This window comes from Hemiscyllium ocellatum, chromosome 24, assembly GCF_020745735.1.
Source record: "Hemiscyllium ocellatum isolate sHemOce1 chromosome 24, sHemOce1.pat.X.cur, whole genome shotgun sequence".
NCBI classification, from domain to species: Eukaryota; Metazoa; Chordata; class Chondrichthyes; order Orectolobiformes; family Hemiscylliidae; genus Hemiscyllium; species Hemiscyllium ocellatum.
This window is the reverse complement of record NC_083424.1, coordinates 58305038-58320777: the sequence shown is the minus strand read 5'-3', so window position 1 is coordinate 58320777 and position 15740 is coordinate 58305038. Positions and strand designations below refer to the sequence as shown.

The 15740-nt window shown below is 43.1% G+C and overlaps 1 protein-coding gene across 1 annotated transcript in view; it reads left to right on the top strand.

The window, feature by feature from the left end:
- The window catches only part of si:ch211-225b11.4 (tRNA (32-2'-O)-methyltransferase regulator THADA), a 308818-nt gene that overhangs the window by 214219 nt on the left and 78859 nt on the right, over positions 1 to 15740 (top strand). Inside the window, exons 23-27 of the mRNA XM_060843883.1 lie at positions 3525 to 3761; positions 7464 to 7668; positions 7944 to 8150; positions 12665 to 12906; positions 14219 to 14398. Coding sequence (XP_060699866.1) covers positions 3525 to 3761; positions 7464 to 7668; positions 7944 to 8150; positions 12665 to 12906; positions 14219 to 14398 — 1071 coding nt within the window. The remainder of the gene's footprint in view (positions 1 to 3524; positions 3762 to 7463; positions 7669 to 7943; positions 8151 to 12664; positions 12907 to 14218; positions 14399 to 15740) is intronic.

Below are 15740 nucleotides of genomic sequence, written 5' to 3'. Positions count from 1 at the left end.
AAGCACAAAATGCTATTAGTAACTGTATTAAGAACATATTTACTTGATCATTTACCACGTGACGTGTGAAGCTATCAACACTTTTTGAACTTATCTCAAAAGGTTCCCGATTCCAGACTAGCTTTTTCCGAATGGTAAATATCTCCTCTAAGTTGCCCTGAACTATCACCAACTTCTGTAGAAATAATGGAGGTTCTAAAATACCCAACTTATTATCAAAGAAGGCAAGGGAGAGATCGCTGCATGCAGCATCACAACCTACATCATTAAACAACAACAATCTCTCAGAATGGGATTGGGATTAGGAACCTCTGAATCAGAAGCTGCCCGTCATTTTTGATTTCCCCAATTTCCATTCCAGTTTCGGGTTTTATCTTTCATTGGTTGAAAACCATGCTTCTGTGCTCATTGTATCTTCCCTACGTCAGAGTTACTCCTCACATATAAGACTTCATGATGTCTCTGACTCTGCATCATCAAATGTTTTCAGCACAGAAGGCAAATTTAATAAATGACCTCTGAGTAAATGATCCTCTAGGAAATAGTGGTCATAGCGTATTGGAATTTAATATTAAGCTTGAGTATAAGAATCTTGCTGTGTTTAACTTAAAGGAAATTATAATGAAATGAGGATAGAGTTAGCTAAACAGACAGGGCAGATAGATGAACAGGAAAAACAGTAAACTAGTAGTGGCAAGCATTTAAGGAGGTTACTTATGACCGCAAAAGTATATCCCAGTAAGGGGAAAATATTCTGAGAGGGATGAACCAACTATGGCGAACCATGGAAATTAAGGAGAGTATTTAGTTGGAAAAAAATATATAAAGATGAAAAAGCCAATGATAGCCCCAAGATCAGGATAAATTCAGAATCTAGCAAAGGAGGACTAAAAAGATGAGAGAAAATAAGTAACAAGGACAAACTAGCAAAGAATGTAAAAACTGCGAATAAGAGCTTCTTTAAAAGTCTGAAAAGGAAGAGAGTGAACACAGACCCCTTATAAAATTAATGAGGGGAAATAGTTGTGGGGAATAGGGAAATGGCAGAGGAGTTTAACAGTCACATCCGTCTTTATGGTGGAAGATACTTGGAGCATCCCATTTATACTAAAGAATGCAGGGAAAGAGTTAAGTATCATCACTCGAGAAGTAGTATTAGACAAACTAATGGCACTTAAGGCAGGTAAGGCTTCCAGCCCAATAGCTTACCTCCTAGGATCCTAAAAGAAGTAGATACAAAGGTAATCAGTGCATTTGTCGTCACTTTCCAAAAATCCTTGGGTTTGGAGAAACTTACTAGAGAGTTGGAAACCTGCCAATGTGACACCACTATTCAAAAAGGATAGAGGCAGTAAGTGGTAACTATAGGCCGATTGGTCTGATATCTTTTGTTGGAAAATGTTGGAATCAATTATTAAGGAAATAATAGCAGTACATTTGAGAAATTAAGCCTAATCAAGCAGAGTTAGCAAGTCTTCATGAAAGGGAAATCATATCTGACTAATTTATGAGAGTTTTTTGAGCAAGTCCTAATCAGCATGGATGTATTTGCATTTCCAGAAGGCCTTTGACAAGGTACCTCAATAAGATTAAGTCATAAAGATAAGAGCCCACAGTGTTGGAGGTACTGTATTGGTATAGATAGAGAACTGGCTGATGGGCAGGAAACAGCAAGTGGGAACCTGTAACCAGTGGGGTCCACAGGGATCAGTTCTGGGACCCCAATGTTTACAATGAATGTTAATGACTTGGAGGAAAGAAGCAAACGTGCTGCAGCCAAATTTGCACAAAAATAGGTGGAAAGACAAGTTACAAAAGGGCTACAATCAGTCACAGAGAGCTAGGGGTGGCACGGTGGCTCAGTGGTTAGCACTGCTGCCTCACACTACCAGGGATGCAGGTTCAAAACCAGCCTCGGGTGACTGTCTGTGTGGAGTTTGCACATTCTCCCCGTGTCTGCATGGGTTTCCTCCGGGTGCTCCGGTTTCTTCCCACAGTCACAAGGATGTGCAGGTTAAATGAATGGGCCATGCTAAAGTGCCCATTGTGTTAGATGCATTAGTCAGAGGGAAATGGGTCTGGGTGGGTTGCTCTTCGGAGGGTCAGTGTGGACTGGTTGGGCTGAAGGTCCTGTTTCCACACTGTAGGGAATCTAATCTAACCTATCAATAGGTTGAGTAAGTGGGCAAAAAGTTTGCAAATGGAGAATAATGTAGTCAAATGTGAAGTTGTTCATTTTGGAAGGGAGAATAAAATATCTGTATTACTTAAATGGGGAAAAGCTGCAACACAGAAGCTGTTTGGGCTACTAGTGCATGAAACATAAAACGCTCGCACACAGGCACAACAGGTAAGCAGGAAAACTAGTGGAAAGTTGGCCTTTATTTCAAAGGGTTTTGAGCATAAGAGTTTGGAAGTCTGATGCAACTGAACAAGGTGCTAGTGACACCTCATTTAGAGTACTATGAGCAGTTTTGATCACTTTATTTAAGGAAAGATATTGTGTCTTTGGAGGCAGTTCAAGAGGATGATTTCAAATATGGAGAGATTGTCTTATGGACAAAGGTTAAACAGATTGGGACTCTTTCACTGCAGTTTAGAAGAATAAGAGGTAATCTCATTGAAACATATAGGATTATTAAGGGGCTTGACAGGATAAATGTTGAGGAGATGTTTCCCCTCATGGGAGAGTCGAGGACAAGAGGGCATAGTCTCAAAATTAAGGGGTGCCAATTTAAGACTGAGATGAGGAGGAATTTCTTGTCTTGGAGGTTTGAGAGTCTTTGGAACTCCTTGCCACAAAGTGTTGTGGGGCAGAGTCCTTGAGTATATTTCAGACTGAAATAGATTTTGTGATCAGGAGGTGATCAAATGATATGGGTAAAAAGCAGGAAGGTGGATGTGAGGATTGTCGGATCAGCTGTGATCCTGTTGAATGGTGAAGTAGGCTTGAAGGCCCAGATGGCCTATACTGTTGCTTTTTTTATGGCAGTTCTCAGTTCAAGGTAAGACTTAACAGTTTTACATTTTTCCCCATTTTTCCCATCATGCTACTGTCCAGAAAGAGCTAAACAATGCATCCAGTTTTTAACACTGCCACCCCACTGTGGACAGTGGAAATTGTCATGGTAAGGAAAACCTGATTAAAACAGCAAACAGTTTCAGAAATAGCACCAAAATTACTGAACTCGAACTCCACACATAGATTCTTCATAGAAATTTAACACAAATGGTAGTTGAAATCTGACTCACTGCAGCTGTTCGGGAACTGTGGCCCCTTCTTCCTGGGACAGTTAGTATCTAAGCAATTTGCATTTACATGAACCACCAAAATGACTAGGCAAAATTGACAACTGCAGATGCTGGAAATCAGAGTCTAGATTAGGGTGGTGCTGGAAAAGCACAACAGGTCAGGCAGCATCCGAGGAGCAGGAAAATTGACGTTTCAGGCAAAAGGAATGAACCACACTCTTATCTAGACCCAACAAAATGAATTGAGTTCAGCAATTTGTTTGTTCTCTCAGTGCTTGTTCTAGGTTTCTCCACCCTCTGAGGCAGCTCGCAGCCAATCCGATTCACAGTGTGCGCGTGATGTCTGCAAAGGCTCTGGTTGCGCTGGTCCCACTCATGGAATACAGCAAGGTGCTGGCAGCTTTGGTTGGAGACTTACCGGCTTGTGATACACCTATCTTCCACAATACACTGCACGGCCAACTGCTGCAGGTGGAAGCTGTCCTGGGAGCTGGGCTGGATGCAGGCTGGTGAGTGAATCTGTTTGTGCAAGTACCCCACCTCAGTGTTAAAACCCAAATCACACAGTTTACAGCCACTCTCATTCAGGTGGCGCACAGAAACTCAACACTTGCTCAATACCCAGCTTGAGATATTAAGCATTTGAAATTTTGTTCAGAATTTTACTCTTTTATGCAAATTAACATGTAAAAAAGGAAATGCAACCTTGAACAAACATCACCATACATTAGGTAAAACAGGTTATGTGTCTGGTCTGTACTATTTGGAGTTTGAAGACTTAGACTGTCTCAAGCGAACACATCACCTTTCTTTCTCTGACTGTCATTCAGCTGGAGTGTGAGTTGGAGACACTAAGGGGAGGGAGAGAAACACATGGACCTCAGGGCATATCCTGTAGAGAGACCTATGCTCAAAATGTTTGGTGCAATTAATAATATGCAGTCCAAGAAGAAACCAGGTAGGGGAATGAATTAGGATTCCAAGAAATTACTTTTGGTGGGTAGGTACAATACATGTGCTATCATAGATAATAGAAGGACAGTCATACTGCAGACCATGGCATTTTGGAGACTGTGGGAGATAGTCAAGTGGTAGCCATAGGGAATTCAGCACTTACTGTTGTGGACCAGATCAGATCATCACCCCCCCCAATCTCAAAAAGTATTAGAAGGAGGTCTACACTTGCTGAGTTTATCTTCACATCATTTCTTGAACAATTGAAACTCACCAGGTCCCTGCATCCAGGGAGATTGGAAAAATTATCGTCAGTGTCTCTGTAATTTCCACTCTTACTTCCCTCAAAGTACAGTAAACTTTGTTTTAACTGGCACCTCATGAACCAACACTCAATAAACTGCCAAAAATTATGTATCTCAAATACTAGAAGTTTACAGTATTATCCCGATCTCCATGATGTCTGAGTATCAGCTGAGGGTGCAACTGAGAAGGCTCTCTGCTGGTAAGTTTTATTTAAGGCAAAGTTTTGAATTTGGAGGTGGCATGGTGGCTCAGTGGTTAGCACTACTGCCTCTAAGCATCAGGGACCCGGGTTCGATTCCAGCCTCGGACAACCGTCTGTGTGGAGTTTGCACATTCTCCCCGTGTCTGTGGTTTCCTCCGGGTGCTCTGGTTTTATCCCACAATCCAAAGATGTGCAGGTTAGGTGAATGGGCCATGCTAAATTGCCCACAGTGTTAGGTGCATTAGTCAGAGGGAAATAGGTCTGGATGGGTTACTCTTCAGAGGGTCAGTGTGGACTGGTTGGGCCGAAGAGCCTGTTTTCCACACTATAAGGAATCTAATTTAATCTAAATTATAACAGTGATGTGTATACCCTCTTCATTGCATTTCTATGGCTTAGAGTGTGTTTTTATACTGATTATGTGGACCTCTTGATCAGTTGGAAAATTTGATCAACCAGCACACTCTTGATGTCCCAGCCTCAGATATGACTTGGAGGTGCCGGCGTTGGACTGGGGTGGACAAAGTTAAAAACCACAGGACACCAGGTTATAGTCCAACCAGGTTGCAGTTTGGAAACACTCGCTTTTGGAGGAATGCTCCTTAATCAGGTGGTTATGGAGGGTAAGATCATGTTCACAGAATTTGTAGCCAAAGGAGCCCAATGTCATAGAGATGTGATACAGTAAACAATCTTAGATTAAAACTTCCATCTTTTATAATGGAATATGCTAGTTCTGTTCTTTGATATGTAAATCCCAGAATTTCTTTTAAATTACATTCTCAAGTTAGCTCAGCTTTTTAAACAATAGGTGTGAAGTCTGTCTGTGTCCCAATGCTCCGTCAGACTGGCAAACCTTCTATATAATTTTACAGAGTTTTATGTGGATTCATGCATTTTTTGAGCAAAATAAGATAAAATACTGCAAAAACAAATTCATCCCATAAACCTATATGTGTGCGCATGTAGGAGTGACAGATTGAGTGTGTATGTGAGTGCATGTGATAGATTGTATGTGTAAGTGTGTGTGAGAGAGAGAGTGAGTGAGAGAAGGTATATGTGAGAGGGTGCGTATGTTGGTCAGAGTGCAGGGGCTATATGTGTGTAAATGTAAGATAGAGCTTGTGTGTGTATATGAGAGAGAATCACACAGTGGGGTCACCTGTATTGTGACATGAATCCAAAGTCCTGGTTGAGGCCATTCCTTTGGGTACTGAACTTAGCTATCAGCTTCTGCTCAGCCACTCTGCGTTGTTGCTTGTCCCGAAGTCCGCCTTGGAGGATGGTCACCCGAAGGTCCGAGGCTGAATGCCACTTGGGGACACCTCCCACCATGTATGTGACTGGCCAAAGTAGTCTATCACCTACGCTGCAGGCAAGGATGCCCTGAGGCATGGTACATTGGCGAGACTGAGCAGACGCTACGACAACAGATGAATGGATACCACGCAACAATCACCAGACAGCAGTGTTTCCTCCCAGTCGGGGAACACTTCAGTGGTCTGGGACATTCAGCCTTGGATCTTCAGGTGACCATCCTCCAAAGCAGACTTCGGGACAGGCAACAATACATAGTGGCTGAGCAGAGGCTGATAGCCACGTTCGGTACTCATGGCCTCAATTGGGACCTTGGGTTCATGTCATACTACAGGTGACCCCACTGCACGATTCTCTCTCCTCTCTCTCTGTCTCTCTGTCTCTCTGTCTCTCTCTCTCTCTTGCACACACATGCGCCCATCAGACGCTGTCTCTCATATGCACACACATATACCCCCACACTCACACCAACACATGCATCCTCTCATGTGTATCCCATCATACTCACACACAAACTGAACCAAGCTTACACACACACACACACACACACACACACACACACATATTATACACACACACACACACATTCTATCAGGTGAACTCACACCCACACGCACACTCAATCTGTCGCTCCGGCATGTGCACCAATATAAGCTTATGAGGTGGATTTGATTTTACAGAATTACATTTTATTTTGCTAAAAAACTGCATGAATCCATGTAAAACTCTGTCAAACTGTACAAAGGGTTTGTCATTCTGACATAGCATTGGGACACGGGCAGTCTTCACACCTATTGTTTAAAAAGCTGAGCTAACTTGAGAATGTAATTTAAAAGTAGTTCTGGGATTTATATATCAAAGAACACAAACCAGCATATACCAACATAAAAGATGGCAGTTTTAATCTAAGATTGTTTACTGTATCACATCTCCATGACATTGGGCTCCTTTGGCTATAAATTCTGTGAGCATGATCTTACCCTCCATAACCACCTGATGAAGGAGCAGTCTTCCAAAAGCTAGTGTTTCCAAGTAAACCTGTTGGACTATAACCTGGTATTGTGTAATTTTTAACTTTTCCAGCTTCAGGTGGCTACTTTCACCTGCAGCTCTTGGGCTTGGTCTAGTTTGGAATGAAAACCATGTCTCCGTTTGACGTCAATTTAGTGTAAACTTAATTGAGGATATTCAAGGACTCTGCTGAGCACGAGTTCCATTTCTTGATATGTGACTTCCCCCGAGAGTCCAAACTATGCGAATGAAAGGTGTGCTACTTGAGAAATTGTCTGTAGACCCTTTCAACATTTCAAGCACTTCTTTGCTGCTGGGTTTAAAATCCAGTTATTTCACTGTTTTGTGTTCACAGAGTGTCTCTAAACAATAACCAAACTCCTGCCCACAGCTATAAGGCCACCTGTGTTTTCTTCAATAGCTTAATTCCCCAGGATCTACAGGATGTGGTGAAGAGTCTGGAAATGAAGCTTTGGTTGGTGAGCCCAGTGCAACGCTGCCCATTGATCCAAGCTGCCTACCTGAAGATAGTTTCATTGGTACTGGGTTTGTGCAGTGAGGAGTTCTTGAGCAGTCTCCAGTTGGTGCTCCTTGCTGATCTGGAAACCCCTCCATCCAGGCTGATGGTAGAGTAACTATTTATTCTCTAACTGAATACTGCAGAGAACATCTCATAACAGCAATGTAAAAACATGCAAAAAATCACTCATTGTAACCTAAATGTCTGAACCCTCTCCCAGTGAAAGCTGACATAGTTTTGCAGATTATACTACATCTGCCATTGCAATATCATTAATGTCTGTAGAATTCTATTCAGGCTGTGATGTCCGTTATGCTAATGCTATGAGCTGATATATTACTGATACTTGTGTTTGTGACTTGTGATCATTTTTATGTCTAGATTGGCTCCGCGATATTTCGGAGAGCTGTAACTCACTACCTGTGTGCCGAGGTGGTGCGAGCAGGAAGTCCACACCAGCTGGAGCGGATTGACAGGTTGTTGTTCTGTGGCGACCTTGACATCCGCCTTGCTGTCCTCACCTGGATCACGCAGGATCTCAGTTGCAAGAATCAGCTGGCTGGCTCGTGGATATTGGAGCATCTATTGGTACAGCAATCATTCCACTTTCTAATCCATTTTGATTTACTCATAGGATGTGAGTGATATCTGGGCCATTATTTATCGCTCAGTACTAATTGCCTGGACAAAGGCATGCGACCTAACACATAGGAGCCGAATTAGGCCATTCAGCCTACTGAAACTGCTCTGCCATTCAATTATGGCTGATGTGATATACCTCCTTACTAATCAAGAACCTATCCGTCTCTGTCCCTGCACTCCACTATGGCAATGTGTTCCACAGATTAACCACCCTCTGATTGAAGAAACTCCTGCTTACCTCAGTTCTAAAAGGCTGTCACTTCACCCTGAGGCTGTGCTTCCGTGTCCTAGTCTCTCCTACTAGTGGAACCACCTTCTCCATGTCCACTCTGCCCAGGCCACTCAGTATCCTTACATTTCAAAGGGATTCTCTCCTTATCCTTCTAAACACTGAGTACAGACCCAGAGTCCTCAACAGCTCCTCATATGACAAGCCCCTCGTCCTCAGGATCATTCTTGTAAACCTCCATCTGGACCCCTCCAACGCCAGCCCAACTTTCCTGAGATAGATGGCCCAAAACTGTTACAATATTCCAATTACATTCTGACCAGAGACCTACACAGCCTCAGCACTACATCTCTGCTCTTGTATTATAATCCTCTTGAAATGAATGCTAACATTGCATTTGCCTTCTTAACCACCAACTGAACCTGTCTGTTGACCTTAAAAGAATCCTGAACTAGAACTCCTAAGTCGTTTTGTGCCTCAGATTTCTGAAACCTTTACCCATTTAGAAAAATGGTCTATACCTCTATTCTTCCTACAAAAAATGTATAATCTCACATTTTTCTGCATTTTGTTCCATCTGCCACTCCTTTGCCCACTTACCTAGCATATCGAAGTCCTTCTGCAGCCTCCCTGCTTCCTCAACACTACCTTTGCCTCCAACTATTTTTGTTTCAGCCACAAATTTAGCAACAATGCCCTCAGTTCCTTTGTCCAGATTATTGACATATAACATGGGTGCAGTCCATCTGGTCTGGGTGACTTATCCGCCTTCAGACTTTTCAGCTTCCCCAGCATCTTTTCCTTAGTGATGGTCACTACACTGACCTCTGCCCCTGAATCTCTTGAAGTTCTGGTTTGTCTTTCACTGTGAAAATTGATGCAAAAAGTACCTGTTCAGTTCCTCTGCCATTTGTTCCCCATTACTACCTCTCCAGCCTCATTTTCCAGCAGTCCAGTATCCATGCTTGCTTCTCTCCTATCTTTAGCTATTTAAAAAAAAACTCTTGCAATCTTCTTTTATATTACTAGCTAGCTTGCTCTTATATTTCATCTTCTCCCCCCCATATTGCTTTTCCAGTTATCCTCTGCTAGTTATTAAAGGCTTCCCAATCATCTGGTACTTAAGCGTGAACCATGCTGTGAATCAGGAATGCATATAAGCTATATTGGGTAAGGATGGCACAGTTCTTGAAGATGCCAACGTTCCCCAGCGTGCTGTTCCTGAAGTTGCTGACTCTCTGTGGAGCACAGTTCCTGAAGTTGCGGACTCCCCTTGGCTACAGTTCCTGAAGGTGCTGAATCTCCTGGGGATATTAGTTGGTAGGATTAGGGAAAACCCAAAGGCTTTCTATAGGTATGTCAGGAATAAAAGGATGACTAGGGTATGTATCGGTCCAGTCAAGGATAGTAGTGGGAAGTTGTGCGTGGAGGCGGAGGAGATTGGTGAGACACTAAATCAATACTTTACGTCAGTATTCACTCAGGAACGGGACTCTGTTGCTGGTGTGAATATTGAGTCACAAGTGATTAGAATGGATGGCCTTGAAGTATGTAGGGAGGAGGTTTTGGGAATACTGGAAAGGATGAAAATAGATAAGTCTCCTGGGCCTGATGGCATTTACCCTAGGATCCTCTGGGAAGCTAGGGAGGAGATAGCAGAGCCATTGACCTTGATTTTTATGTCGTCATTGTCAACGGGAATAGTACCAGAAGACTGGAGGATAGCGAATGTGGTCCCCTTGTTCAAGAAGGGGAGTAGGGACAGCCCGAGTAACTATAGGCCAGTGAGTCTCACTTCTGTTGTGGGCAAAGTCTTAGAGAGAATTGTAAGGGATAGGATTTATGAACATCTGGATAGGAATAATGTGATCAAGGATAGTCAGCATGGTTTTGTGAAGGGCAGGTCGTGCCTCACAAACCTTATTGAGTTCTTTGAGAAGGTGACTAAGGAGGTGGATGAGGGTAAAGCAGTAGATGTGGTGTATATGGATTTTAGCAAGGCGTTCGATAAGGTACCCCATGGTAGGCTAATGCAAAAACTACGGAGGTATGGCATTGAGGGTGCATTAGAGGTTTGGATTAGGAATTGGCTGTCTGGAAGGAGACAGAGGGTAGTAGTTGATGGACTAGGTTCATCTTGGAGTGCAGTTACTAGCGGTGTACCACAGGGATCTGTTTTGGGACCGTTGCTGTTTGTCATCTTTATAAATGATCTAGAGGAGGGGCCTGAAAGCTGGGTGAGCAAGTTTGCGGATGACACAAAGGTCGGTGGAGTTGTGGACAGCGAAGAAGGATGTGGCAGGTTACAGCGGGATATAGATAGGTTGCAGAGCTGGGCAGAAAGGTGGCAGATGGAATTCAATGTAGCTAAGTGTGAAGTCATTCACTTTGGTAGGAGTAACAAGAAGATGGATTACTGGGCTAATGGTAGGCTACTTGGTAGTGTGGATGAGCAGAGGGATCTTGGTGTCCATGTACATATATCTCTGAAAGTTGCCACCCAGGTAAATAGTGCTGTGAGGAAGGCATATGGTGTACTGGGCTTTATTGGTCGAGGAATTGAGTTCCGGAGTCCTGAGGTCATGTTGCAGTTGTATAAGACTCTGGTGCGGCCTCATCTGGAGTATTGTGTGCAGTTTTGGTCGCCATACTATAGGAAGGATGTGGAGGCATTGGAACGAGTGCAGAGGAGGTTTACCAGGATGTTGCCTGGCATGGTAGGAAGATCGTATGAGGAAAGGCTGAGGCACTTGGGCCTGTTCTCATTGGAGAAAAGAAGGTTTAGGGGAGATTTGATAGAGGTGTATAAGATGATTAGGGGTTTAGATAGGGTAGACACTGAGAACCTTTTACCGCTAATGGAGTCAGCTGTTACTAGGGGACACAGCTTTAAATTAAGGGGTGGTAGGTATAGGACAGATGTTAGGGGTAGATTCTTTACGCAGCGGGTTGTGAGTTCATGGAATGCCCTGCCAGTAGCAGTGGTGAACTCTCCCTCTTTATGGTCATTTAAGCAGGCATTGGATAAGCATATGGAAGTTATTGGGCTAGTGTAGGTTAGGTAGGATTTGCTCGGCGCAACATCGAGGGCCGAAGGGCCTGTACTGCGCTGTATTTTCCTATGTTCTATGTTTCTATGTTCTATATAGTTCCTGAAGGTGCTGATTTGCCCTGAGTCCAGTACTATCACATCCCTCCTGTAAAGTGGATTCCAGAATATTTGCAATGCCCTAGCTGTGGCCAAACCAATGGTTTATATAGTTCTAGTGTTGCCACTCTGCCCTTAAAATCTTTGCCATCTCTAATAGAGGCAAGTCTCCCATATGCCTTCTTAACACTTTACCAGTCAGTCCTGCTACCTTAATGTACATGCACACCCTGGTCCCTCCGATCTTTGGAGCTTCCTAGTGTCTGACCATTCATCAGTTGTTTCCTTGCTATGTTTGTCCTCTCCAAGTCCATCACCTGACATTTATCCCGATTGAATTCCACTTGCCACTGACCAGCCCGTCTGACCAGCCCGTCTATATCCTCCTGTAATCCCAAGATAAGTTCCTCACAATTTACCATTCCACCAATTTTTGTATCATTCACAAATTTACTGTGAACCCTCCAGCTTTCAAGTTTAGATTATTCATATATACCACAAACAACAGGGACCCCAACAGTGATTCCTGTGAAACCCCACTGTACAAAGACTTCCAGTCACAAAAATGTCCCTAGATCATCACCCTCTGTTTCCTGTCACTCAGCTAATTCTGTAACCTTATATCTCTTGGGCCGTTACCTTCACTATCCGTCTGTTGTGTGGGGTCTTATCAAAAGCCTTGCTAAAGTCCAAGAGGACTTCACACCTGGGCACCCTTTGAAAAATTCAGTCAGGTTGGTCAGACATGTCTACCCACTAACAAAATGATGCCGACTGTTCTTGATTAATCAATCCCTGTCTCTTTAAATGCCGATTAATTCTGTTCCTCAGAATTGCTTCCAATAGTTTCCTCACTGCTGAGGTTGATGTGATTGGCCTGTAGTTTCCTGGTTTATCACTTCCTCAGTTCTTGAAGCTGTGTACTGTGTAAGGATAGAGGGTCTCCATTGTGTTGTTGATGTTAGCAGTCTCTAAGGCTGGCTTTCAGGATGCACATCCTCAAAATTACAGACTGCATTATTGATTTGTGATAGTCAGTAGTTTTCACTGACAGAGTCGGTGTTTTCTATTTGGTGTGTGCAGAGCAACTTACAGCTGGTGTTATTGGAGAAGGAGCCAAGTTCGGAGCTCTTAAGAAGCTGGCTGGAAGCCATTGTGTTCCTGCAGGAAAACCAACAAGAGCAGGAGTCAAAGGCAGTACCTGAAGATCTGAACCTGCGAGTGCACTGCATTGAGATACTGTTGTGTAAAATAGAAGTGGCAACACTTGGGCCCATTCTTCACAGTCAGGCTCTGCGTGCAGTCAGTGTGCTTCTGGCTGACAGGTGAGAACATCGCCACTACCAGTGAGTGGTGGCAAGAGCACTGTTTGAAGCAGGATTATTAATAAAGTTCACCACCCCTTGGTGATGCTAGCTTCAGTGTCACACTGCATTACAGTATTGATGGGTATAGATCTGTCACTGTATAATGCTGGAATCTAATAACTGGTGGGTTTAGATCTGTATCACATTAGTGGGTACAGTACTGATAGAGCAGATCTGTTTCTGTATCACACTGAAGTACAGCACAAGATACAGTACTGGTGGGTAGAGATCTGTCACTGTATAATGCTGGTATATAGTATTGGTGTGAATAAATTTTCTGGTGGGTTCAAAGCACAAGGAGATAAAGCAGCGATTTACCTGCACTTCACTCAATTTAGTCTACTTGCAATGTGTAGACAGGGTGACTTCTTTGTGGCACACCTCCATTCTGTCTGTAAAAAATGACCCCAAGCTTCCAGTTGCCTGCCACTTCAGCACACCACCATGTTCCCATGCCAACATTTCACTCTCCAACATGTTGCAGTGTCCCAGCAACACTCAATGCAAACTGGAGGAACAACACATCATCTTCTGCTTAGGCACTTTTACAGCCTTCAGGACTCAGCATAGAATTTTAACAATTGTAGAGCATGACCCTCCCTTTTCTTGTCTATTTTCAATTCTACAACCCTAGGTCTTGTCAGGACATGGGTTGCTTTCAGTAGAGCCAATCCACTTCCCCATAGTTCCCAGTATCTCCTATCTAGGTTCTCTTCCTCTCTGGTCTGATATCAACAACTTCCTTATCTGCCTATCCTTTTTCTCTCTCTCTCTCTCTCGGCTCTCTCTCCATCTATCCACTCAATCTTTTCTTTCCCTCCACCCCATCCTTTCCACCCCTGTTGTCAGCTTAAATATTACTCTATCCTGTCTGTTTCTAAAAGAAGGGTCACAGGATTCAAAATGTTAACTCTGCTTTCTGCCCACAGATGCTGCCAGACATTCTGAGTTCTCCAGAAATTTCTGTTTTTGTGGACAAATCTCTCTGTATAACACTGGGGTACAGTACTGTTGGTTATAGACCTGATTTTGCATAACGTTGGAGTATAGTACTGATGAGGATAAGTCTATCTCTATGTAACTCTAGGGTACGTTACTGATTGGTGGGCCTCTCAATGGGAATGGGATGCCTAATCATAAGTTATTTCTTCACACATAAGTATGAATTTTATATGATTCACGGTCTCAGAATGTGTGACTGGCCTTCCTTTTAATATTAATGTTGATATTAAATAGATTGAATGTCTATGTTGTTCAACATTTTCTTCAGTTGCCAGGTTCTCTCTCTTGCTCTGATGATGCGTTGGGCAACACACCTAGAACACTGTAGTGATGCAACATCCAGTGAAATACTGCATCTGAGTGCTGCCAACTCACTTGTCCAGGCAGGTGTGAAAGTGATAGCATGGGCATTGATGGACTCTCCCAGACATGTCCCACTGGTTGTCAGGTAATAATTCTGTGCTTCATTCAACCTGTAATGTGATTACCAGGAGCTTTGTGAATGGGACTACTTCTGAGTGTGGGTTCAGATTGAGGAAGAAAATGTCTTTGCCCATATGGTAGATTTTTATATGGTGTGGATAAATGCCCAGAAACAGTTCTACATCTCCCTGAAGTGCGGAGGCTCTGACAGAGCAATGGAAGGTGACATTATTACTGGATATTACATTCTTAATGTTATCTTACCTTGTGAGTTGGAGAAAGTTTTCACTGCTGTAAGGGCTAGGAATAATGGGTTCTGATGTATATAATTGGCAAACAAACCCATGGGGGAGAATGAAACTTTTCTCACTCAGCAAGCTATCATGATCTGGATTCCCTGGCAGGCCAGTGGAAACAGATTCAGTCGTAATTTTCAAAAGGGAACTGAATAAATACTCAAGGGTCTATGTGGAAAACCAGGGGAATGGGATTAATTGGATTGTTTATTTATAGAGTTGGCACAAATACACTGGACCAAGTAGTCTCCTGATTTATATGATACCTTCATTCTGCTTTTGATATTTTTGTTCGTTTTGGAGCTGTTAATTAAGAATGCCGCAGGCATGATTTGACCATGAAACATGTCATGGTGATAACAATTATCAGGTTGCCCTAGGAAGTACCATAACTTAGTGATGAGCCACTGAATTTGTCAAACCTAAGGTGCACTGGGGCAGTCAGCCCCGAAGTCAGGCAGAAGCGAGTCCATGACACAAAATATTGCCAGGATATGGAATGATGTTACCATGTGGTACAACCAAGGACAAATGTGAACTGAACACATATATGCTAAAGCTGATGGAATGCCATTGTGTTCAGTGCTCAATCTGAGGGAACACTGGCGGGTGTGATTACTGCTGGATCCAAGGGAATGCAAGTGTGTTCACTGCTGGATCTGAGAAAATGTGAGTGTGTTCAAAGTTGGATCTGAGGAAATGCTGGATTTGTGAGAATGCAATTGTGCTCAATGCTGGATATGAGGGAATGCACGAGTGTTCAATGATAGATATGAAGAAATGCAAATGGGTTCATTGCTGGATTTGTGGGGCTGTGAATGCATTCAGTGCTGAATGAGTATCTAAAACATAGAAGCAGAATTAGGCCATATGGCCAAGTGAATTTATTCCACCATTCAATCAGGGCTGATATGTTTCTCAACCCCATTCTCCAACCTTCTCCCTGTATTTTTTGATCCATTTATTAATCAAGAACCTATATCACTCTTGACTTAAATACACTGAACAACTTAGCCTTCACAGCCTTGTGTGGCAATGAGTTTTACAGATATACCATCCTCTGACTCTAGA